General features: G+C 36.7%; 1 protein-coding gene across 1 annotated transcript; it reads left to right on the top strand.

Annotated features, from left to right (window-relative positions):
* Window positions 1-9,615: 9,615 nt before the first annotated feature.
* LOC139856483 (switch 2-like) lies at window positions 9,616-23,721 on the top strand. The gene is made up of 8 exons (XM_071845477.1): window positions 9,616-10,098; window positions 10,702-10,808; window positions 19,990-20,917; window positions 21,473-21,720; window positions 21,820-21,946; window positions 22,407-22,682; window positions 22,764-23,061; window positions 23,195-23,721. The coding sequence occupies exons 1-8, from the start codon at window positions 9,643-9,645 to the stop codon at window positions 23,512-23,514; spliced, it is 2,760 nt and encodes a 919-aa protein (XP_071701578.1). The 5' UTR covers window positions 9,616-9,642; the 3' UTR covers window positions 23,515-23,721.
* The last annotated feature ends 3,977 nt before the right edge of the window (window positions 23,722-27,698 follow it).

The following is a 27,698-nucleotide window of genomic DNA, read 5'->3' as shown; positions in this document are numbered from 1 at the left end:
AGTCCACGGGAGTCATCAATTAAGTCCATTTTTCGTTTGGTCATTTGTTCAGATTTAATATGTTCGTCCTCCAAAGCACAGGCCTAAACGGTTCTTAAGCTGTTAATCAAATCTGAAGTTATATTCAAACGAAGGAATTTCACATTTTCACTTGACTTTTTATGACTTAGTGCATCTGCCACCACATTCGCCTTACTCGGATGGTATTTAATTTCACAATCATAATCTTTGATCAACTCTTGCCACCTTCTCTGACGCATATTCAATTCTTTCTGTGAGAAGATATACTGCAAACTCTTGTGATCTGTACAAATAACACAATGGGTTCCATACAAATAGTGTCTTCACAGTTTCAAAGCAAACACTACCGCAGCCATTTCAAGATCATGCACTGGATAATTCTTCTCATGAACTTTCAACTGTCGCGAGGCGTAGGCGATTAATTTATCTCGTTGCATTAATACACAACCCACCCCAGCATATGACGCATCACAGTATATCACGAAGTCGTCTGAACCTTCTGGTAAAGCTAACACTGGTGCCTGACACAGTAGCTGTTTCAAAATCTGAAAAGCCTTTTCCTGTTCATCAGTCCATCGAAAGGCTACATCTTTACGAGTCAACTTAGTCAACGGACCTGCTATTTTAGAAAAATCTTTGATAAACCTGCGATAATAACCAGCCAATCCCAGAAAACTCTTAATCTCAGTCGGAGTCTTCGGAGATTTCCAATTCATTACCGCTTCTAACTTTATCGGGTCAACCTTTATACCTTCAGCACAAATCACATGACCCAAAAACTGCACTTCACGTAACCAAAATTCACATTTTGAAAATTTTGCAAATAGCTGCTCACGTTTCAACAAATTCAAAACCTGTCTCAGGTGTTCAACATGTTCACTCTCTGTCTTTGAATACACTAGTATATTGTCTATAAATACAATCACAAACTTATCTAAGAACGGACGACACACTCTATTCATTAAATCCATGAAGACTGCTAGCGCATTCGTCAACCCAAACGGCATGACAAGAAATTCATAATGACCATACCTTGTTCTGAACGATGTTTTCGGTATATCTGATTCAGCAACACGAACCTGACGATACCCAGATCGTAAGTCTGTCTTAGAAAAGAATGAAGCACCCTGTAACTGATCGAACAAATCGTCTATTCGAGATAACGGATACTTATTCTTCACTGTTCTTTTGTTAAATTCACGATAATCAATACACATACGCATTGACCCATCTTTCTTTTTAACAAACAATACCGGAGCACCCTACGGTGAAGAACTCGGTCGGATAAACCCACGATCTAATAACTCTTGAATCTGCGACATCATTTCACAAATTTCATACGGCGCTAATCGGTATGGAGCTTTTGCAACTGGAGTTGTTCCAGGAACCAACTCAATCTTATATTCGACTTCCCTTACCGGCGGCAGACCTGGTAACTCATCTGGGAACACTTTGGGAAATTCTGATACTACCGGAATATCAGCCACTGTCTTCTTTTCTTTCTTCGCATCAATCACATATGCAAGAAATGATTCACAACCATTTGCCATCAACTTTTTCACTTTCATCATAGTTATCAACGGAAAATTATACCCGCCCCGCTCCCCTCGGGCCATAACACGAATTCCATCGGTCGAATGAAAGGTAATCATTTTCCTATCGCACTTAATATTAGCCCTAAGTGAGCTCAGCCAATCCATTCCTAATACTACATCAAAGCTAGGAATATGTAACACTAAACAAGTCACCGGGAAAGACTTCCCTTCGATCTCTATATAAACCCCAGACTTATATGTTGTGACGGGGTGTGATCTTACCATCGGCTACTTCTACACTAACCGGCTTAGGTAACACAGTAACTGGTAATTTCAACTTAGCACAGAAATCTAGGGACATAAAACAACTATTGGCACCGTAATCAAACAATACGCGAGCAGGTATTGATTTGATTAGAAACATACCGGTGATCACTTTGTCGGTTGCCACGGCATTCTCAACCGACATCTGAAAAGCTCTAGCCTATGCTGTTGGAGGGTTCTTTCTCTTTTGCCCACTCGAGGCAGTTGACCCTCCGGCTAATGCCGAACGCGCCCCTGACCCTGCCCCGGAACTACCACTCTTCGACGAACAACTAACTGCACGATGCCCTGGTTTGTGACAAGTCCAACACACACTATTCGGATACGGACATGCTGAAGACTCATGCCCAACAACACCACACTTTAAGCATCTTCTTGTAGCCTCAGAACACTGACCACTGTGAGAAGATCGACACGTGTGACACCAATTCCCTTTACCTGATCCAGACCCAGTACTACTCTGACCACTTTTACCCTTCGATTTAAACCCACTAGACTTCTTGGATTTAGATCCTGTTTGACCAGATACTTGCCCACCTTGTTGTAGCACATTACCAAACATTCTGTTTCTGGCAGCCTGAACATCACTTTCTACCATCTTAGCCATCACAACAGCTTGAGACAACGATGTAGCTGTTCTAACAAAAGTTCGGTACTCTGGCAGAATGATATTAACAAAATGCTAGATACGAGACGCTTCATCTGGAACCCACTGTTGTACAAACCTCAGTTTATCCATATACTTCTCTACTACTTCATCGATCGTCATTTGAGGTGTCATCTTCATTTCAAGAAACTCAGTCTTGATTCGGTTCATATCAAACGGATTACAATACTGTTCACACACCTTCCCATGAAACTGCTCCCACGTGATCATACTCACTTGCTCTTTTGGTATACTGAAAATCAAAGAATCCCACCAAATCATAGGCCTACCTTTCAACATTCCACTATCATATGTTACTTTCAGCTCAGGTTCACACTGACACGCTTCAAATACCCTTTCAATTTCTCGCAACCAATTGAGAGTTACAGTCGGATCAGTACTTCCAGAAAACTCAGAGGGTTTGCAATTACGGAAGTTCTTATAAGTACACCCTTTAGGTGGTTGCATGTATGTTTGTTGAAACATTTGCATTTGATATGGATTCATCATCATGGGATTTTGGTAAGTAAAAGTGTTTTGCGGTGGCATATAGTATTGGTTAGGTATTTGATTCTGAAAATGGTTCTGGTGCACATTAGGTATCGTCTGAGATTGCGCGGTTGGGAATCCAGGTGGTGTATCATCATTTCCAGAATGCCTCGCTAATTCAAGCTCATTAATTTTGTCTTCAGCCTCTTTTAGCTTGCTTTCTAACTGAAGGATGTAACTATTCTGATCATCATCCGACTCAACACCTCTTCTGGTGCTCTGAATATTCCGAGGTTGGATGGGCCAGTTGCGTTTCTATCAGCCATACCTGTGCTACAAAACAGCTTACACAAAAGCTTAGTGGATATCAGTTAGTTCAATCACAACTAACACACACATATATCCTATTTTCACTTAGCCCGCACTCCCACAGACATGTTGACTTGCCTCAGGGTTTGGGAACAAAATACGCGCACGTACTTGCTGCCAAACAATGCTCTGATACCCACTTCTAACACCGGTCATTTTTTTTAAACACAGCGGAAGTCTTTATTAACCAACACAATATAAGTCACGTCATTACATTAATCCGTGTAATTACGTTTAAGTTTACACAACGGTGTTACATTATTACAAAACATTATTTATACAAAAGTCCACATCAGAGTTGGGTTGTCAAACATGTATTTTGCAACAGCACCCATCCCGACTAGTAGTACCTAAACCTGCAAGGGGAGAATATGTGGGGGATTAGCGCACCGCTAAGTGAATGGAATCTATCTAACAGATATAGCTTAAGCCACACACAAGCTATATACTAACAACAACACTTGCTAACAACCAACTAGCATACAATAAGACAATACGAGGATCGACGGCTTGTACGAGCACACGACTTCCAGCTGATCGGGCATGAGTCTACCGATAGTCCCTGCTACTCAATTCACAGTATAGTTATCCAGATGCAGGGGATGCATCGTTCACACTATACTCCAAAATCAGTAGCCTATGGACCCAACCTCCCCTAGGCACGGTTGACCTCATACGGACTCTAACCTCTCCTAGGCACGGTCTCGAGTCCCCAGTCTCCCTAGGCCCGACTGGTGCCATTCACACAGTGTACACATAATTACATACAACATCAAGCATACTATATTATTCTAACATGGCAATTTCTACACTATGCATGGTAAAAGAGTCAACCACAGCAGCATGATATGCTACTTAAACTCTATCCGGAGATTGACCCACTCACCGATTACCAGCTACAGCTTAGTTATCTTACTTCTGAGCTTCTTCCTTATCCTTATCACCTGATCATAAAGCGAATCAAGTTAGTTTCTGTCCGTTAACACAAAACAGCACAGTACAGAAAATCAGTCACAAAAAGCGCCAAAAAAGGTCTACTTAACACTTGTGCATTTTCAGAATTTACATCCTGAAAATCATAAAAACACACGGACAGCATAACAGCTATAATTCAACACTTAGTAAAAAATTTCACTGTCTAAGACCATCGGTCGATGGTCCCATCCATCGGCCGATCGTCAACACACCATCGGTCGATGGTCTCCCCCAATCGGTCGATCGTCAGAATTACATCCGCTGGTCAGAAGTCATACACTATCGGTCGATGGTCTTGTCCACCGGCCGATCATCCCTCACCATCAGTCGATGGTCAACGACCATCGGCCGAAGGTAGTTCATCAGCTGCAACAGCAGCAAAGTGACGGGTTTCAACCCAAAATCACCAAATCTCAACTTTGGACACGTTTTTGACCTCAAAACAGAACACAACTCGTACACTAAACTTTTTGGAACATAAACCCACAACATTCAAACACAAACAACATCAATTTCTACCAATCTGACACATAATCTCATTTTAAAAAAAACTAACTTAAAAACCCATTTAATCACAGATTTGATCATGAAATCTTACAAACCTTACCTTGTTAGAATCACAATGACACAACGAACGTTTCGACACCAAAATCAAGCTTCAATTCGAGATCAAATGATTTAGGGTTGTTTGAGATGATGAAGATGAGGTTAGGTGAGAGTGAGTGATTTAGTGAATTTTCTAGAGAAAATGAGAAAGTGGCAGCTGGTATAACACTTAATTGTGTTATATCACAATACCCCTCAACACACGGGTATTTACCAGTTATCTGAAATCTTTCGCACACGATTAGGTAACCCAAATGAGGTCCAATTAAAATAAACAAACCTGTTCTGGGACCCTTGTCAGAAACTGGTCACAACACAAATATAATAAAATACTAATTAAATAATTAAAATAAAAGCACTTAAGACTAAGCACAAACCCTAAGGGCAAAATAGACAACTTACAACTAGTCCGGGTTTCAGTCTGTTACAAATAATACAACAAAGCTCAAAAATAACAAAACTACCAAACTAACATACACCGAGCCTTGAACAACATACATAAACAAATTAAAAGTACGCATACAATGCAAACTTACAAGTAGAAACACATGAACTTAGCCAAACAATCACAAACAACTTACCGTCGGGTTTTGACGACCGGTTTGACGACCACACCATCCACCTTCAACCGATTAAACATCTTATCTTTCCGATTCGTGATTTCATACGATGAGACACAAGAAGCTCCATTTATCATTTCTTCTTCATTTATTTTTATCGCTAAATAACTCGAGAATGTAACAACTTATTTTTGTTCATTTTCATATCCTTTTCTTTTGCTTTAAAAATATTCTAAGAATGAAGTGTTAGAAAATTATGTGTTAAGTTCCCGGGAATTATTTGATTACAGAGTGAAACATATATATTTTTAAACTTGTGTGTTTAGTACCTTTAGTATTTTTGGTGGCATGCATGATTAAATTTAACACTTAAACCTTAAAACATCCCATTACAAGTGATCTTGTGTGTTATTTAACGTATAGTAAAATCATAGAATATGTTTTATTCTTTCTATTAGTAAAAGAAAAAAAGGTTCAACAATCATCTTGCATTATTTACAAACAGTTAATATAATTTATAAATATAATGATAATACTTAGTTTAACTTTGATAAAATTACAATAATCATCTTCTCAAATTGTGTTATTGAATAAAGTAAAAACTTTTCTAACGACAATCATAAAAGTTATCGTTAAAATGCATAAATTTATTATATATTACACTTACGGTGTATATTAATACTTTTTTTTTTGCTCAGTTGATCCCTCTATTTTACACCAAATCGCTAACAGCATTCCTTGGGTTTTAATTTGGCTTTGCACGTCCTTCTATTTTGAATTATTTGCAATCAGTGCCCCTCCGTCAAATAGGCATCCAAATCAGCCGTTAAGTGCCATCACGTGATTATCATTATCATGTGATGGGTATTTTCGTCATTTTCTTATTATCTAGACTTTGTAAATCGTATGAATCCTAGTTTAACTTAATTTTTTAAAATTAATTTTACTCTTCATCTTCATTTTCTCTGCTTCTTCTCGAATTCACAGAATAAAAAACCCAAAATAAAAACTCGAATCTAACCAAGTGAAAACCATTCAACCCAAGTCATTTTTGCATTTATTATCTATTTAAAAAACTCAAAAAAGGTACACTTAAAAATGGTTTATTATACCTGTTACTCAAGTGCAAACCTTTCAACCCAAGGACTCACTGCAAATCAACCCAAGTCATTTTGGGTAATGCTAAAAAAGGTACTTACTGCAAATCAAGTTTCAGTGGTGGATGAAGACGTCGGCGGCGGTGGCGGTGGCTGAAGACGTCGGCGGCGGTGGCTGAAGGTATCTGCAAATTCTCATATCTCAAATCGCAAAATCAAGGACGAATTTCTAGGTCAAAGTTTATGAGAAAAAGTCAACTGTTTTGATTTGGATCAAATTCGAGAGATACATGATGTTACAAATGAAGATGATAATTTTCGAAGCTTATGTGATTGATTTGGAACGTATTTCATGAAGGAATCCAAGAGTAAAACGGCCCGAAAATCAAAATCAATTTTCATCTTCATCTTCAACTTCATCTTCAACAAAAATGTCCCTGTTCATGATCGATTTTGGTTGTTGTTGTTGCTGCTGCTGCTTTGATCATCATCGTGAATACTCTATCTCCTACAATCATCATTATAATCAGATCTAATTTTTCCTCATCATCAGATTTCGAAACATAAACATATTTCAATTTTATCAACCTTCATGCTCTTCATAAATATTTTTTGAGGTTTTTGATTTTGTGAAGTAAAAATGAAATTATGGAGCATATGAAATCGCATACATGTATATAGATACATATACATATATAGAGATAGAGATAGAGATAGATGCCCAGTATATATGTATGTACAGAGGGAGTCAATAACCCTCGAGATAACAAAACCAATGCTGAATTTTTATTTTTATTTTTATAGGTTTATAAATTAATAATATATAAATTATAAAAAAAATTCACCGGTGGTCCCTCATTTTTTATCAAGAAGAGTAAAAAGACGAATTTACCCTCACATCCGCACATGTCAAGGGTTAACGAACTTTTTTAACGGAAATTAGACGGAGGGACGCTGATTGCATTTTTTTTGATAAATAAAGGACGCGCAAAGTCAAATTAGAAACTGAGGGACGCTGTTAGCGATTTGGTGTAAAATAGAAGTACCAACGGAGAAAAAAGTCTAAGATTATTAAACTTTTCCGATGTGACACGTGTAATACTGTTAGAACCTTTTCTTCGCCCAAATTTAACAAGTCGCCTTCTTTCTGTTTGTGTTATCAATCGAAAGTTTGAAACAAGTGTATTTTCATTTCTTCAATATATTTGATGTCGCTTAACAGCTTCAAAGAGATCCTCAAACCCTGTTCCTCCCAAACCCAAACCCAATCACAATTACTTTCGCAATCTTCAAATTCAATACCAACAACTATAATCAAGAACCCTAGAAAACCCCCCAAATCATCACTCTCTCAACAACTCTTACGCCTCCAAGATTCTTACAATGATTATACTACAAGTAATAATCTTGTAATTCCTAATAAACAATTCAACCAAAGACCTTCTTGCCCAGATGTTAGATTTCAAGATAAAGTTCAAATCTTTAAACAAGAAGAAGATGAAAAAGTAGAAAATGGGATTGGAATTGAAAGAGATAATAATAATAATAATCAGTGTTTGAAAGGATCATTGAATGGCTTGAAAGTTCTTGAAGTAGAATCATGACACGAAAACAAGTTCAAGTAAGATTTTCACTTGAAATAAGATTGTTATAGTTATAGAAATTGAATCAAAGTTTGAGTATGAGTATTACCTTGAATTAGAGAGATATCTTACTGTAAATAAGAAAGATTTCTTGAGGTTGGATGATTACTTAAAATGGATTTGCAAGATTGAAAGTAAGCTAGCAAACTTGAAAGTCTTCTTGATATTTTCTTGAGTAGTTGTTTTGTATGTTGATCTAGGTTACCTAGATTGAGCTATATTATGAAGGAAATGATGAAGAACACTTAGAATACTAAGAGAGTAATTGAGAGAGAGTAATTTGATGCATAAAAATGGAAATATAAAATCTTGTGGTCTATTATTACGATTGATAAATATATAGGTTAAACATATAACTCACCAACATTTTTTGTTGACGTTTTAAGCATGTTTATTGTCAGGTAATTGTTGACGATTTCAAGTACAACGTGATACGTTGGTTCTTCAGTTTGGCCTTTCCGACCATTCGTTCCCACACGGCTTCGGATCGAAATTCCTTGAAAAATTTCGTGACCTCGTCACAGTCCCACACGTCGGCGGCTTCGCTATCTACCATATCGCGTATAAAGCTTACTACTCGTGCTACGTCGAAGCCGGTAACGTCTAGAGCTTCTAACGATTTTGTGAACCCGTCGTACCAAAATTGTCGGTTGTCCGAAAGTTCACCTTCGTGATGGACGTCGAGGTTGATCAAGCAACGATTGGCCATTTTTTGAATTTGAGAATTGTGGAAATGTGTTTGATTGTATAAAAATTAAGAGTAAAAAAATGATTTTGTGTGTAAAAAATGGGATGGAGTGGGGATATATATATATATATATATATATATATATATATATATATATATATATAAAATTAAGAGTAAAAAAATGATTTTGTGTGTAAAAAATGGGATGGAATATATATATATATATACATATTAAAAAAATAGAAAATTTAACGGCTCTATAGCCGTTGAAGACCACCTGGCCACGTGGAGCAATCAGCAACGGCCAGCGAAAACTAACCTTTTTTTTCGTCACATTCCTAACTAACGCTCGGAAACTGACGCCCGTTAAGTTCCGTCAGTTCCCGACTTCCCGTCAGTTTGTACACCTAATCTAACGTTGAAGGACTGACGCCGCATAAGAAATGGTCTTATGATAACCTGTGAATTAAGTAGTTATGTATTTTAGCCGATTTATATTTCTAAATAATTTTGTTATTATGTGTGTTAACTATAACTACGTTAAAAAAATACTCCGTACAAGTTTATTAAACTTTTCTGATGTGACACGTGCAAAACTGTTTTCTTCGCCCATATTTAACAAGCTTCTTTCTGTTTGTGTTATCAATCGAAAGTTTGAAACAATTGTATTTTCGTTTCTTCAATATTTGATGTCGCTTAACAGCTTCAAAGAGATCCTCAAACCCTGTTCTTCCCAAACCCAAACTCAATCACAATCACAATCACAATTTATTTCACAATCTTTAAATTCAATACCAACAACTACAAACAACAACAATAAGAACCCTAGAAAACCCCCCAAATCATCACTCTCTCAACAACTCTTACGCCTCCAAGATTCTTACAACGATTATACTACAAGTAATAATTTTGTGATTCCTACTAAACAATTCAACCAAAAACCTTCTTGCCCAGATGTTAAGTTTCAAGATAAAGATCAAATCTTTAAACAAGAAAAGGTTGAAAAAGTAGAAAATGGGTTTGGGATTGAAAGAGGTAATAATAATAAGTGTTTGTTGGATGTCGTCACACCTCAAGTTTTTGATCCTACTGGACCTTATGAACCGTTACTGCTTTCAGAATCTGGTGAAAACCCACTTGTACAGGTCAATTATACATCTGATAGAGTTTTTTTCTTTTAATTATATTCTTTTTTTAAGACAGTGTTGTAGTTTATGTCAAGATAGTGTAAGTGATTGGATATGTGAATAAATGGAATTTATTATTATCTTCATAAAGTTTTGATTTTTATTTGGGAGGGAGAAAAGTTTACAGACCCCCTTATGGTCAAATTTTATATTTTATGTTATCTTTCTTGGCAATTTTTTTTGTATAACAACTAGTATAATTTTAGTCAGTTTTCATTCAACACTTAATAATCGAATTATAAGTTGCAATGATCACTCTAGATACACATCCAAACACTCCTTTAATTTCCGTCCATTTTCGCTGGTGCTGCAGACAGTGGTGTGCGTGCACCAATCAATCCATTTTCACTTGTTGTCTAGTTTGATGGAAACTATGGGATCATATCTTCTTACAGAGTTGAATGAATCTGAAAATGGGGTGAAGTCAATTATTAGTAAAAAAACCGAATCGTCTTCGTTGTATAACAGATATTTGATTGCAATTTGGATTGGGTTTAGTTAATTTGGCATGTTAACTGGATCGGCTAGATGATTCCTTAGCCAATAATTTACTCATTTCAGGTACCAGCCTCCATAAACTGCAGGCTTTTAGAACATCAAAGAGAAGGAGTGAAGTTTTTATACAACTTGTACAAAAAGAACTCTGGAGGTATTCTTGGAGATGACATGTAAGTGATTCTTGCAAATATGATTTTGAACGAAAGACGTATATAACATACCCAACATAGTTATAGTTATACTATTCAAATTAGTATGATAAGTTTTATAGATAACTTTTGAGACTTAATGTGTAGCGACCCCGACAAATCGTCAAGTGACGGCGTCGACTACGTGGGTCCCATTACCTGGTCATAAGTCTTTATGACAAAGTTTGACCAAAATATGTCGCCTTCATTTCAAAATAAAGATTGTTTCCAAAGTTTACAAGAATTGTTCAACCAAAAGTTAAGTTACAAGGTTATAAGTACATTTGAAATCTAGGCGACACGGTTTAAAGTAAAGTCAAAAGACGCTCCAAGTAATGCATGTATACTCGACATCCAATGCAAGTATCAAATAGTGAGCGGAAGCATGTATCACATATCGTGCAAGACCTGAGAAAAACATAGAAATCTGTCAACGAAAACGTTGGTGAAATCATAGGTTTAAGTAAGTATGTGAGTAAAAGTAAAGTAAGCCGAACCACAAGATTTGTAAAGTTGAAATAATAGTAATACATTCTAAAGTTAATATTCACGAGCACCCAATTATCAAAGCTTAACATTCCGTCCGTTGAATACCCCAGTAATTAGTGCTAGAACAAACACTGTTTCCCGAAAATATATTTCACCCGTAGACGGTAGCGAACCGTCAAAGATGAGGGTTGTCAAACCCATATGGCCATATAACATAAGTTCTCGCTTACACCATCTGATGTAACTAATGATAATCGGATTGAGGATTTTCGTTCTAAACTCGTATGTAGAATGTTTGTTTTCCCGTTCTTGTGTTCACTTAGTTCAAAAGAATCGTTTATGTTTTCTCATCCCAAAAGTAAGTTCAAAAGAGTAAAAAGTGGGACTATGATCTCACCTTGAGTGCAAGAGTCAATAAAGTACTTCAACGAGTAAACGCGTGCAAAGACAAAGCTAATCTCGACCTAAACAAGTAGGTTGTATCAATAACGATAGTCACGAAGGGTCAAAGTTGTTCAATTAGTCCTATGGCTCGTTACGACTCGATTAATATAGCACGTGGATCAATTTGTCAAGTTTCATGCACGACACAAGTAGTTAAGCATGTTAGAACGATTGTATAATCGTTTGGTTAAGTTTGACTAAAAGTCAAACTTGGTCAAAGTCAAAGTCAACGGGGTCGGGTCGGGTGTCCGACAATTTTCTCATGATGAGAAGTCATATACGAGCATAAGAGTCAAGTTTCATGGTAAACGGGGTTATAGTAAAGCGGGAAACATTTTTGTGACATTTAAAAACAAAAGAGAGTGGCCTGGGGCTTTTGCGCGGCGCGCACTGGGTTGCGCGGCGCGCACCCAAGTGCAATTTCTGGTCAGAACTCAACCAAGAAGGCAAACATCTGGGATCTCTGATTCTGCGCGGCGCGCGAGTAAATGCGCGGCGCGCAATACCTGGGAATCATGCAGTTTGCAGAAAAATGGTCCAAGTCACGAACCAAAACCTTTTCCAACCCAACTCTTGACCCGCAAACACTTATAATGCCTATCATATATCGTTGGAAAGGTATTTTGACGAGGAATACAACTAAGCACTTATGGTCCAACAATAACATCATTTACAATAGCCGAAAACTCATCAAGCGAACAATAAAAGTCCATTTTCAAAGTTTCAAGTTCATCAATTGCATTTTGAGTTTCGGGAAACCAATTCACACATATGATATGCCGTTTTGAAGGTAATGAAGCATACATTACTACTAAACACTAACAATTAACATTCCATGACATTCAAGCATCCAAAAATCCATGTCAAGAACTATCAAACCCTAGTCAAACATCTCAAAATCAATAATCATGTTTTTGAAGTTTTCTTAATCAACCTACACGTCAATTTGAAGCTAATGATGCTAGTAACACATTTAACACATGAACTTTAACAATTAAACAACTTTTAATCATCCAAAATCAAAGATTAAGCAAGCAATTTTCATATTCAAGCTAGTTACACCAAAAACAACAAATCGAGCATACAAATTACATACACGACATCACAATGAGCCATAGACACTAATTGACACACTTTTAGGTCAAGAACATGAATTTAAAGAAATCTAGTGATTTTAGAAAGTTACCCAAATTTGATGAAATCGGTATGGAATCGAAGAGGAAGATGCAAGGATTCCAAATATGTAATTTGTTTGGATTGAAGCTTGATCGATTTGAAATGGATGATGATTTCCTTTTTGAAGGATTGAGAGAAAATGGAGAAGTATAGAAAGAAAATGGAAATGAAAATGAAAAGGAAAATGGGGAGGTGGGTGTTGACTAGTCAAGCTAGTCACATCTTTGCTCCAATGGCGAAACTAGTCCCTCGCGTTCGGTTGCGGGTGCGTGAATTGACCAAACGAATTATTTTAAATTACACGGAAGTACGGGAGATATTAAAAAATCCGATAACGAGAATATTTAAAATGTTACTTAACAAAGGATACGAATCTAGACACGAAGGGTATTATTTAAAAAGAAAAAGACGGGCGTTAAAATAATTTAACGGAAAAATGCGGGATGTTACATTATCCACACCTCAAAAGAAATTTCGTCCCGAAATTTAGTTGGAAGTAATAATCGATGCCTCTCACTCGAGACCGGAGATGTCAATGCTATGAATAAGTGAAGGTACGTCCTTGAGTGTTCTCATGAATTTGGATAGTTAGGGTTTCACGTTGTATTAAGGTTTGGTTTTTACGATCCCTGGTTTCAACTGGTTTTCCTATGAAGAGTAGTTTGTCATCGATAGTTGATGTATCTAGTAGGATTGCACGTTCCTGTTCCGCAGGACACGTTTCTAAGTTTGTTACACGAAATGTAGGGTAAACGGAAACTTAATTGAGTCGGAAGTTCTAAACGGTAGGAAGCGGTTCCAATACGCCCCAAGGTTTCAAAAGGTTCAATATTGCGGCTATAGCCTTTCTCGATTTCCCAAAATGGATTACACCTTTCCAAGGTGCGGTTTCTCAATATTTCGCGGTTACACACTGGGATTTGTGAGGTTTTCATCTAAGTTTGGTATAACTCTTTTGGCGACTACGGATCGTCTCGAGCCCTCCTCGGATTTGAATGATTTCAATTGTTGTTTCTTGATGGAGTTCAGATTTCGGTGGTTGATGCTTTGGTTAAATGAACAGGGGTATGACATTAGCGGTCATATAGGGTTTCGGAAAGTGCGCGTGAACACACGAGTGGTAACTACTGTTGTAAGAGTGATCTACTAAAGGTGACAATACGAGTTTGTGACATGTCTTTCCAAGACGTAAATCGTTCGTTTGCTCGGTTCGTCAGTTTGTGGGTGGTACGCGGTACTCATGTCTAAGCGGGTTCCCAAGGTTTCTTGTAACACTAGAAGTGAAACGAGTATTTCGATACAGGATAAATGACGAAGATACACCGTACTGGAATAGAATCTCTTAAGATATGTTTGAACAAGTTAGTTAGGGTTCGAAATATGTTCGTTAGGACTATTCACCCTCGTGGCGAATGTTAAGGTAATATGAGGAGTTTCTCTATCCATGGAGAAATGTCACAAGGAGTTTCCTTAAACGGAAGTGCGAGCGATAAAGATAGGAGTGAAATGAGGTCTTAGAATAAGATGAGTTTACATCTCAAGGTCGCCGTATTGTGCATCTAGTTGTCAAAAGTTGAAGTTTGAAAGAAAATCGAGATAGTACACGTAGTTGTATAGTTCGGGGTTGAATAGTAGTTGGCCGATTATCAGAAACACAAGGACGTTATGTCAAATAAGAGTGATGTATCCTTGGATTGCGGGTTATCTTAAGTTCCAGTAATATCAGACGGTAACGGTGGAATAACAGAGGTACGTAGTGTGGTACGTGATGACGAGAAAAGTTGATCGGATCAACAATTATGTATTCGAATTCTTCGTGCAAAAATAACGAATTTCAGTTCCGTTGATTTCGAGTCGAGAGAGTATGCCTTTCGGGCGTTTAACTAGAATTATTTCCATATTGAGTTCCGTTATGTGCTATACGAATTTAGCTAGAAAGGTTTGCATGCAAAATTACGTTCAAGGTTCGAACACGGAGAGGTTTAAAGTTTTCCTTAGTGAGTTAACGAGTTTAAAAGTCGTGTAACACGAGAAAAGTCAGAAATGAATCTTTGGTAATAACAGACGAGATCTAAGATTTTTACGAATACAAGTCCGAGTTGGGAGAGTTTCTTGATTACATGTGGCTTGATTTCGAGATTGATTGTAATGCCTTGACCATTAACGTCATGGTCTAGAAAAATTGGACTTCGTTCAACAAAAATTCCCACTCGGAGAATTTGGTATAGAGTTGCTCTTTTCTCAAAAGTTCGAGCGTAAGATGGTGATGTTGTTCGTTTTCCTTCTTTACTTAAATAAGTTAAGATGTCATCTATAAATACGATAACAGATTTGTCTAGATAAGTTGTATACGTGGTTTAGGAGGTTCATGAATACGGACGGAGTCCTAAATAAATCAAACGGTACTAAGAGAGATTTACAACTAACGTTGCGAGTTCGGAAAAAAAAAATGGCTTAGGAGACATCGTCTCCCTTAACCCCCAATTGATGATAACCGGAACGGAGGTCGATTTGGAACATACGGGATTCATGCAATTAATCATGAGGTCATGGATGCGAGGGAGAGGGTATCGGTTTCAACCGAAAATTTCTTAGTTCACAATAATCTACACAAAATTGTAGGGAAGCAATTTCTCCTTAATGAATAGGTTTTGAGTTCCTTAGTTCTATAGGTGCCGAGTCCAATTTCTTAACGCATATCCTCCGATAAAATTTATAGGCACACAATATTTTTCCGTTAGTCACTTAAATCGTCTAAGTAGTATCTAGGGAAAAAGGTGAAATGTAAAGAGTACAGGTCAAAGTCTCGGTTGTAAAACGTCTAGCGGTAATCGAATCGAATAAGTATGAACTATACGGTTTGTTGTGAAGAAACGTACCCGTGACTAGTCCATCGTCGTCTCGGGCATCCTAGGCGTTGATGTTGAAAGTTCAACGGCGTGCGTTGGGGTTGATTTTCTTATTTGGGCATGCACTCCTAAAATGACCCGGTTGGCCACATTCAAAGCAAACACCCGTCGTGGGCGCATTGGGCTCCTTTCGAGCGACGGTAGCGGTACTCTTACAGGCATGGGCCACATGGCCACTTCGGTGACACTTGATGCAAAATGGTTTGCCACACTCACCAAAATGATGTTTGCGACACTTGTTACAATAAGGTAGATTTCCGGCGTACCCCTTCTTGCGGCCGAGGGTGAAAGGCTTCTTGGAGATGTTATTATTGTTGTGGTTGCTTGGTTGCGAGGCTTCCCATTTCCTTTTGTTGTTACTCGGGTGGCTCTCGACCATTGGTGTCGGTGCTTTCATTTCATTCGTCGTTCCTAAAGTTTGGCGGGCCGTTGTTAAAGCCTCTTGTAGGTTAGGGGGTTGGGATATTATTACTCCGTGTTGAATGCTCTTAGGGAGGCCATCCATGTAAAGTTCGACCCTTAGGGATTCGGGAGTCGTGAGATTTGGACACATTGAGACTAGTTCGATAAACCGTTGATTATAAGCTTCGAGGTCATTTCCGACCGTTTTTAAATTCCTTAGACCCTGCTCGAGCCTTCGAGTCTCGTCGCGCAGAAAATATTCGGTGATCATTCTTTCTCTTAATTCGGTCCAAGAGAGTGAGTGGGCTTCATCGATACCCACCGATTGTACATACATGTTCCACCATGAGAGTGCAACACCGGTGAAAGTGAGGGTGGAAAACTTGACCTTATCTTGGTCTCGACAACTGCTTGTGTTAAAAACGGTCTCCATTTGTTCAAACCATCGGGTGAGAACAACCGGTCCTCCGGTTCCATCGAAAGTGGGAGGGTTGTACTTCATGAAGTTCTTGTAGGAGCAACCTTCGATTGAATTACCGGCTCCATGATTGTTGTTGTTAGAAAAGTGATCGGCCACGACCGTACCCACGGCGGTGGTTATCATTCGTTGAAGAGCTTGTTCTAGGGTTTCGAGAGGAGTATTGTGTTGACCTTGGTGAGCCATTGTTCCTTCATGACACAAGAATATCGTTGGTTAGTATTTTCAACAATACTAACCGGAGTATGGAATAAGGATAGAGAGGAAATTTTTCCTTGACTCGCCTTAAATTCTTTACGTCATAATGTCGGAACGTCCATGTGAATCACCGTAATATAATCCCGGAAATTATATTACCCTGATTTACATGTGCATTTAACATTACTTTATAAAGTCAAGGTGGCGCGTCAACAAACTTTATCAACGTAAGATCAAGATCGAATACGAGTTAGATATGATAGAAGAGTTCGAGTATAAATGCACAAATAGTCAAGTAATTCCTACTTCAGTCTATATGCCGGTTGTAGTCTAGATTCACCTATGTACCCTATGACTCGGGGTGGACACAAATGAACTCTAAATCCCTACAACCAAGGCTCTGATACCACTTGTAGCGACCCCGACAAATCGTCAAGTGACGGCGTCGACTACGTGGGTCCCATTACCTGGTCATAAGTCTTTATGACAAAGTTTGACCAAAATATGTCGCATTCATTTCAAAATAAAGATTGTTTCCAAAGTTTACAAGAATTGTTCAACCAAAAGTTAAGTTACAAGGTTATAAGTACATTTGAAATCTAGGCGACACGGTTTAAAGTAAAGTCAAAAGACGCTCCAAGTAATGCATGTATACTCGACATCCAATGCAAGTATCAAATAGTGAGCGGAAGCATGTATCACATATCGTGCAAGACCTGAGAAAAACATAGAAATCTGTCAACGAAAACGTTGGTGAAATCATAGGTTTAAGTAAGTATGTGAGTAAAAGTAAAGTAAGCCGAACCACAAGATTTGTAAAGTTGAAATAATAGTAATACATTCTAAAGTTAATATTCACGAGCACCCAATTATCAAAGCTTAACATTCCGTCCGTTGAATACCCCAGTAATTAGTGCTAGAACAAACACTGTTTCCCGAAAATATATTTCACCCGTAGACGGTAGCGAACCGTCAAAGATGAGGGTTGTCAAACCCATATGGCCATATAACATAAGTTCTCGCTTACACCATCTGATGTAACTAATGATAATCGGATTGAGGATTTTCGTTCTAAACTCGTATGTAGAATGTTTGTTTTCCCGTTCTTGTGTTCACTTAGTTCAAAAGAATCGTTTATGTTTTCTCATCCCAAAAGTAAGTTCAAAAGAGTAAAAAGTGGGACTATGATCTCACCTTGAGTGCAAGAGTCAATAAAGTACTTCAACGAGTAAACGCGTGCAAAGACAAAGCTAATCTCGACCTAAACAAGTAGGTTGTATCAATAACGATAGTCACGAAGGGTCAAAGTTGTTCAATTAGTCCTATGGCTCGTTACGACTCGATTAATATAGCACGTGGATCAATTTGTCAAGTTTCATGCACGACACAAGTAGTTAAGCATGTTAGAACGATTGTATAATCGTTTGGTTAAGTTTGACTAAAAGTCAAACTTGGTCAAAGTCAAAGTCAACGGGGTCGGGTCGGGTGTCCGACAATTTTCTCATGATGAGAAGTCATATACGAGCATAAGAGTCAAGTTTCATGGTAAACGGGGTTATAGTAAAGCGGGAAACATTTTTGTGACATTTAAAAACAAAAGAGAGTGGCCCGGGGCTTTTGCGCGGCGCGCACTGGGTTGCGCGGCGCGCACCCAAGTGCAATTTCTGGTCAGAACTCAACCAAGAAGGCAAACATCTGGGATCTCTGATTCTGCGCGGCGCGCGGGTAAATGCGCGGCGCGCAATACCTGGGAATCATGCAGTTTGCAGAAAAATGGTCCAAGTCACGAACCAAAACCTTTTCCAACCCAACTCTTGACCCGCAAACACTTATAATGCCTATCATATATCGTTGGAAAGGTATTTTGACGAGGAATACAACTAAGCACTTATGGTCCAACAATAACATCATTTACAATAGCCGAAAACTCATCAAGCGAACAATAAAAGTCCATTTTCAAAGTTTCAAGTTCATCAATTGCATTTTGAGTTTCGGGAAACCAATTCACACATATGATATGCCGTTTTGAAGGTAATGAAGCATACATTACTACTAAACACTAACAATTAACATTCCATGACATTCAAGCATCCAAAAATCCATGTCAAGAACTATCAAACCCTAGTCAAACATCTCAAAATCAATAATCATGTTTTTGAAGTTTTCTTAATCAACCTACACGCCAATTTGAAGCTAATGATGCTAGTAACACATTTAACACATGAACTTTAACAATTAAACAACTTTTAATCATCCAAAATCAAAGATTAAGCAAGCAATTTTCATATTCAAGCTAGTTACACCAAAAACAACAAATCGAGCATACAAATTACATACACGACATCACAATGAGCCATAGACACTAATTGACACACTTTTAGGTCAAGAACATGAATTTAAAGAAATCTAGTGATTTTAGAAAGTTACCCAAATTTGATGAAATCGGTATGGAATCGAAGAGGAAGATGCAAGGATTCCAAATATGTAATTTGTTTGGATTGAAGCTTGATCGATTTGAAATGGATGATGATTTCCTTTTTGAAGGATTGAGAGAAAATGGAGAAGTATAGAAAGAAAATGGAAATGAAAATGAAAAGGAAAATGGGGAGGTGGGTGTTGACTAGTCAAGCTAGTCACATCTTTGCTCCAATGGCGAAACTAGTCCCTCGCGTTCGGTTGCGGGTGCGTGAATTGACCAAACGAATTATTTTAAATTACACGGAAGTACGGGAGATATTAAAAAATCCGATAACGAGAATATTTAAAATGTTACTTAACAAAGGATACGAATCTAGACACGAAGGGTATTATTTAAAAAGAAAAAGACGGGCGTTAAAATAATTTAACGGAAAAATGCGGGATGTTACATAATGCATGTAAAAAAAAGTTAACATAAACTACTAACATTGTCATGGATAGTAGCCTTTTGGTAACAACATATATTGTAATTGTGTTGCATTATTATTTGTTACTAATTCGCAACTTCAATCATTTGTTCTGATTTATGTCAACTCATGTCAAATGTTAGTCTTTATTTATTTATAATTTTTATTTTTCCACTTATCAGGGGATTAGGGAAGACTATTCAAGCAATTGCATTCCTTTCTGCCGTATATGGAAAAGATGGAGAATACGGTGACTCAACAAATCCAAAAGAGAATGAAATCAATAAAAAAGGTCCCGTGCTAATAATTTGCCCGTCTTCCGTTATTCAAAATTGGGAATCAGAATTCTCAAAATGGGCAACTTTTCACGTTGCTATATACCATGGCACTAATCGCGATATAATATTCGAAAAAATTGAATCACATGGAGTCGAAATACTTATAACCAGTTTTGATACTTACAGAATTCACGAGAACATTTTATCAGAAGTGAATTGGGAGATTGCGATCATTGACGAAGCACACCGGCTTAAAAATGAAAAATCGAAACTTTATGAAGCTTGTTTAGCCATTAAAACTCGAAAACGTTACGGTCTAACAGGAACCGTAATGCAAAACAAAATAATGGAGCTTTTTAACCTCTTTGACTGGGTTGTACCTGGTGGGTTAGGCACCCGTGAACACTTTCGTGATTATTATGACGATGCGTTAAAACATGGACAACGATCAAGCGCACCCGAAAAGTTTGTCCAAATTGCTCAAAAGAGGAAACAACATTTGGTGTCAGTTTTGCATAAATATTTACTCAGACGAACAAAAGAGGAAACAATTGGACATTTAATGATGGGTAAGGAAGATAACATTGTATTTTGTGCAATGAGTGAAGTGCAAAAGCGCGTTTATAGGAGGATGTTAGAACTACCTGATATTCAGTGTCTTATTAATAAGGATCTTCCGTGTAGCTGCGGGAGCCCTTTAAAGCAAGTCGAATGCTGTAAAAGAACGGTTCCAAAGGGTGTTATTTGGCCCTATCTTCATAAGGATAATCCGGATGGTTGTGACTCGTGCCCGTTTTGTCTTGTTCTTCCTTGCCTTACCAAGCTCCAGCAGGTTATCTTTATTTGTTAGTTATAAATTTTTTTGGGTACTTTCATTGAATTTGCATATATAAATAGAATATGATAAGGGGCGTGCCAGAAACAAAGTATTAGATCTTGTAATTTTAATCTTAAGTTCAGTCAACTTGGGTCATCTTTTGTTGCTAATGGGTCAAATGGATACAATTAAGTTCATTGCATAGTTTATTAGAATATAGTGCAAAACTAAGGACATACCAGCACTAATGGTGATAATTAAAGTCAGATTGTAAAATGAGTCAATTTGGGTTCATTTTATTTGCTAACGAGTCAAATGGGTATTTTTTTTTTAAATATTAAAAAGTAGCTAAAAAGGATAGTTGAAGGGGTTAAAAGTTTCCCATAACATTATAATGTGTTTACAATCTCCTGTTTGGATCATTATCTCAATTCTTAAGTACTTTTCCTGATCAACAATTTATTAGTTGCAGGAATAAGTAGTGATGGGTTCACCTGACCGGTTTATACATTTTGGCACCACCTGACCTTCCCTATACTATAATTTAACCGTTCTGTTTGTGGTGTACAGATAAGCAATCATTTGGAGCTCATAAAACCTAATCCCAGAGATGACTCAGATAAACAGAAAAAAGACAAGGTTTTCGCGTCAGCTGTGTTTGGTAGTGATATCGATTTGGTGGGAGGATATATCCAAAATGAGAGTTTTATGGGTCTAAGTGACGTTCAACATTGTGGAAAGATGAGAGCTTTGGAAAATTTGATGTCATCCTGGATTTTACATTCGGATAAGATTCTTCTATTTAGTTACTCTGTCAGGTAATTTCATTTTTTGTTTTAATTGTAACAAGTACAATTTACAAATGTACGTTTGTTATTCTATTTATGATGATATGGGAGTAATTGCCACCCTTGTAGGATGCTGGATATATTGGAGAAGTTTCTTATTCGGAAAGGATATAGTTTTTCAAGGCTGGATGGCTCTACCCCGACTGGAATGCGCCAATCTCTTGTTGATGACTTCAATTCAAGTCCTAGCAAACAGGTGATTATCATGAGTATATTCATACATGTTTCTTATAGGTGATAAAATGGGCGGGTTGGGTAACTGTTAGTTCGTGACAAAACAAACAGGAAGATTCTCTGGTTAGCTTGACCTTGCAACTTTTTTTTCAATAAGAATTTAGTCTTTTTTCTGTTAATAGTTGGCATGTAAACCACAAAAGAGTATAACTACATATTTCTTTTAATATATATATATATATATATATATATATATATATATATATATATATATATATATATATATATATATATATATATGCATGGGTGACCTAATAGACGCATTTTCTTCTTTAATGCTACCTTTACCCATTAATGACAATAATAAACCTAAATAGGCCCATATATAATCAAATGGGTCAAAATTACCATCTCTTACTTTTCTGTTCCTTTTATCAGCATTCAGTAAAATGGAGATCCAACATACAAATTCTCATTTTCAGGTTTTTCTGATATCGACCCGCGCTGGTGGGCTTGGACTGAATCTAGTCAGTGCCAATCGAGTAGTTATATTCGATCCAAATTGGAACCCTGCTCATGACTTGCAGGCACAGGACCGTTCATTTCGATTTGGACAGAAACGTCATGTTGTGGTTTTCCGTCTTTTAGCGGCTGGTTCTCTAGAAGAACTTGTCTACTCACGACAAGTTTACAAACAGCAGCTCTCAAATATTGCTGTTTCTGGAAAACTGGAAAAACGTTATTTTGAAGGTGTCCAGGTAATTGCAACTCACACACACATGTTACACATATACATATTTGTAGGAAACCTTTATAATCAATTCGCCATTTTCATTCAGGATTGCAAGGAGTTTCAAGGCGAGCTTTTTGGAATCAGTAATTTGTTTCGTGATTTGTCTGACAAGCTTTTCACAAGCGAGATCATTCATAAGCAAGGAACAGAACATGAACCTGAGCATGATCGTAAACATGAAGATGAAGAAGAACGTGTTTGTAGTGATAAACCAAGTTTGTCTGATTTTGGGATGTGTTTTCTACCTCCACAGGCAAGGGACACGTTTTCTTTACAATCTGAAAGCGGTGATTTGTTGGATAAAGAGAGCGATAAAAGAACTCCATTAGTCAACGAAGAGTTGGGTAAGTTTTTGGTTGGACCGTTAGAGTACATAGCCCGAATTGACATATTCATAAATAAATGGGTCAAATTTGCCACCTTTTTCGTATTAAGTTCATCTGTTTTTTTGTAGTTAACCAAAGATTTATTTTTCAGGCATCGTTTATGCTCATCGAAACGAAGATATTATCAGTCATGGGCCTGGATGTGATGTGAATCAAGAGGTGGGTACATCTACTACCCAAATTCATGCATGCTTGCCTCACGTGCCAAAAAAGAAGAAGCCGGCCACGGTTAATATAAAAGGAAATGGTTCATTAAGAGCTCAGAAAATACAACAATACAGTCTTGTTGCCAGATATATGGGCATGGAAGTAGTCGAGTTCAGCAAGTGGGTTCTAGCCGCCAGTGTTAGTGAAAGAGAACGAGTATTGAGAGACTATAAAAGGCGAAAGGAGAAAATGCCTTGTAGTTAAGTATAATAACATCCGATTGGTTTTTAAAAATGTAAGTAATGTAGATGTATATGAAAGACCTTCTAAGTAACTCTTAATTAAAAGTAATAGTGTGTAAAGTTCCATATCTCATGAACAGTTAGTGAGATTGAGTACTCTTGTTGTAATGTGTAGAACAATTTTGTAACTTTTTAACATTTACACTTCACCTTTTGATATTTTTTAGTAGAGAGTCTAAGTTTTGATTAATATTTAATATCAAGGTATGAGACTTTATCGTTGTAATTTGATTATGTTGAATCTAATTAAGTAGTTTTATGATCCCAAAGAGTTGGTTTGCATCTCGAAGTGCTTATCAACCCCTCAAATGTCAATTATCTATTTTATGAGTGTGTTTGGCATACAAGCTTCTTGGAACTTATGGGAGCTTATTGGAGCTTGAGCTTATTATTTTAATAAGCTCCATGTCATAAGCTTTGTTTGGTAGACATAAAAAGTATAGCTTATGAAAATAATAAGCTCTAGAAAAATAAGCTACTTGTAGTAGCTTATGAAAAAAAGTAGAGCTTATGAACTGAAAAATAAGCTCCTGCTAGTTTACCAAACACTTATAAAAAATAATAAGCTCCAGTTACCAGCTTTAAAAATAAGCTCCAGCTCCAGCTCTAGCCCACAAGCTCCAGCTATAAGCTCCAGCTCCAGCTAGTTTCATCCAAACACACCCTATGCCTCATTTTCTTTCTTTCTTTATATTTTTGTTTTATTTTTGTTTTTGTTTTTAAGTTTTAAATAGAATAGATGGATACACTGTTAGGTAAATTTTACATCGGTCAAGAACATGAAAGATCTTAGAATTTTGAGATAATCTCATTTTTATCGGACACATCGCGTTTTGAGGCTACAAATATAGCGATCCAGTGAACTATGTAGTTAAGCAATGATGTTGATTGTAGTAAAAAATGTAAGATATGCTTATGCGACGACCGTCTACCGGATAGGAAAGGATATATAGTTGCATCCGGAAATAGGGATTGATATAATTTAACAGAGTAAAGACCAAGTTATTATTGTTTATAGCTACATAGTATATTCTGGTGTTCGGAACGATTTTGCTAAGATTTTGCTACAAAGTAAAGCCCAAGTTGGGATTGGTAAAATTCATCAAGTGTATTCGTGCATGAGTAGTATTATGATGAGTGGTATTTGGGTAAGTCCTCGTGTGGAATGTGTCAATGGGTAAGACAAACATATTGTGATTATGGTAAAGAAGGATCTTACATACTTAGTATATAAAATAATAATAATAATAATAATAATAATAATAATAATAATAATAATAATAATAATAATAATAATAATAATAATAATAATAATAAAATAATGTATGTACTAAATAAGTAATATGTCACTAAATTATTCTATGGTTTATGCGCAGTTTTAAGTGTAAAAAAAAAAATGACTTGATAAATAAACGTTTATATTAATTAGTAGTTAAATTGAAAACAGAGCAACTTTATCTAAGATTTTATTAGTTTTAATCAGGACTATAGCATTTGGTTAGTATCACAATGCAAGCAAGACCAACTATGTCAAATCCACAATAAGCTCTTCCCTTATCATGTATTTTTTTTTTTTTTACATTTTTTTGTGCTAACATGACGTATCTAGACATTTCTTTGAACAATCATCTATATATTTAGTACATGTATCCATTTGTTGTGGCACTTGATCATATCTGCTGGAAGATTCATCCGTTGCATTTGTCAACATGTCTCTGCATTATGTATCATTTGCCCAACGTTAGTTAAAACTAGTCCGGTTCAGGTCCGCGCGATGCGGCGGGAGCTATGGTCTGCGTATTCATATTTAACGTAGCTTTATGTATTTACAGAAGGGAAACCGGGTCATGTGTTAAGCGCCGTTGTAGATTTCGTCGTCTTTAGTGTTTTTTAAAATCTGTCCGGTTCGAACGTAGTTAGTTTCGGTTTGTTGATAAAATTATTTCGAGTCTAACGATGCTGTCGAAAAAATTTAACTCGCGGCGAGGAGGAAGATTCGAGCTGTCGTTGTGTTTAGCGTTTTTTAAAAAGTGTCTGTTTCGAACGGACTTTTTTTTGTTTTGTTCATAAAAACATGTCGAGTTTAACGGTGTGGTCGGTGAAATTTAACTCAGAGCGAGGAGGAAGATACGGGCTGTCGAAGTGTTTGGGTGAAATTTTTATTTTAATTGAGAGAATTTACGTTTTACCCCCCTGAAGTTTGGTGTAATTTTTGTAAGTTGGTTATAGTTGAGGGGGGGAAATAGAGAATGCAAGTGTGAAAGCGGTTGAGAACTGTTGTCGTTTTTCCCTTGAGGGAACGACCAAAAACCCCACGGGGTTTAGTATATACTAGTCCGGGTCCGGCCCGCGCGATGCGGCAGGGGCTTTCGGCCTGCGTATTCATATTTAACGTAGCTTTATGTATTTACAGAAAGGAAAACGCTCCATGTGTTAAGCTGTAACGACCCTACTTTTTCCGTTATCTTTTACCGACCGTTAACTGTTATTCGTGCCACGTCATTTCTATGACCCATATTATTATTTTTGTAATAATATATTAATTATTATGTGTTAAATGAATATTTGTATTCATATTTTAAGTTGTACGTTTCTACGTGTCGCGGATTTCCATCCGGCGAATCTTTTCGATTTTCAAACCAACGGTTGAGTTTTTGGGATATTTAAATCCTAATTATTTTAAATATGATATTTTAAGGTCATATTATTATATAGAGTATTTATATTTATTTTTCGTCGCGCGTTTGTTATCTCTTCGAATTTTTAATCGCGTAAGCGTGTTTTCGCGTTTCGGGCTTCGGTCGGGCGTTCGGGCCACAAGCTTCTTGACTTTATAGCATTTTGGGCTAATGGGGCCCACCCCCATGCATATTTCGGCTGAACCCTTTAAGGGAGGGGTGTTTTTGCAATTTTTATGACTAGTTCCCTTTTAATCTCAAATTAATTCATTCCTTTATTTTATTTCTTAACCTAGCAAGCTTTTCTCTCCCTCTTTTCTTTCTTCTTGGCCGTGAACTAGCAACAACAATATCATCATCATCAATTAAAAATATTACTTGGATCATCAAATCGTTTATACAATCGGATTCCTCATTCCGTTCTCTACGCGATCATACCAATTGTTTCTTGATTAGGGTATAAACCCTAACCCTAGAACTTTTAATTTTTATTTATTTTTCTGTATTTTATGTTTATATTATTAGTATGATGATTATTAGTTGTTGTAATGTTGATTGTATGCGTAGAATTGCTCGATTGCATACTTTTCGGTTTGATAAAATTGGGACAGCAGCTTTTTCGTGTGTTTCTGATATTGTAACTGATTTTGATCATAAAATAAAGTATATAAATGAGTTCCTCTCATCAAGACATTAATTTTAGACTCCGGATTCATATCGTTTCGATTTCCGGAGCCCTAGATATGATCAAAATGGTATTTTGTTAAGATTGAAATTGGATATTGGCATGAACCAGGTTTGGTCCGACTTTGTGACCATATTTGGTGACTTTAGGGTGTGTTAGTGTGTTAGGGTTGATGGTGGGACGAACTTTCATGTTCGGGTCATCTAAATCCGAGCCACGAATCACCCGTTATGTCTAAAACACAATTTTGATTGAATTGAAGTTCCAAGTGGTGTCATGTCTGATCACCATGATTTGTGGACTGTTCTTGGTGTGTTCTTGAGTGCACCAATGTGTCGGGTGGTTTGATTAGGCGGAGATATATATAAGGCTCGCCGAAAACCGACACCCGGGGCTCAAGATACGACCCGATGAACTTTTGATTTAAAACTTATGATTAATTATTAAACTTATGATATAAATAATGACTTTCATTATTATTTAATTACTTATGATATAAAAAGTAATTATTATTATTTAAGACTTATGATATGTATTTATTATATCATTTATTAATTAATCATTATTCAATTAAACTTATGGTTAATAATACTTTTATTATTAATGAAAAATACTTATGATAAGTATTAAACTTATATTATGAGATTTTTATTATAAGACTTATAATAAGGATTAATTAATTATTTAATTATTATAAGGCTTATTTATTATTTAATTATGATTTAATTATTAAATATTTATGATTTAATAATTATAATTAGAAACTTAGGATATGATTAATAA

The sequence above is a fragment of the Rutidosis leptorrhynchoides genome, chromosome 1, assembly GCF_046630445.1.
Source record: "Rutidosis leptorrhynchoides isolate AG116_Rl617_1_P2 chromosome 1, CSIRO_AGI_Rlap_v1, whole genome shotgun sequence".
In the NCBI taxonomy this organism is placed as follows: Eukaryota; Viridiplantae; Streptophyta; class Magnoliopsida; order Asterales; family Asteraceae; genus Rutidosis; species Rutidosis leptorrhynchoides.
This window is presented reverse-complemented; position numbering and strand designations above follow the sequence as displayed.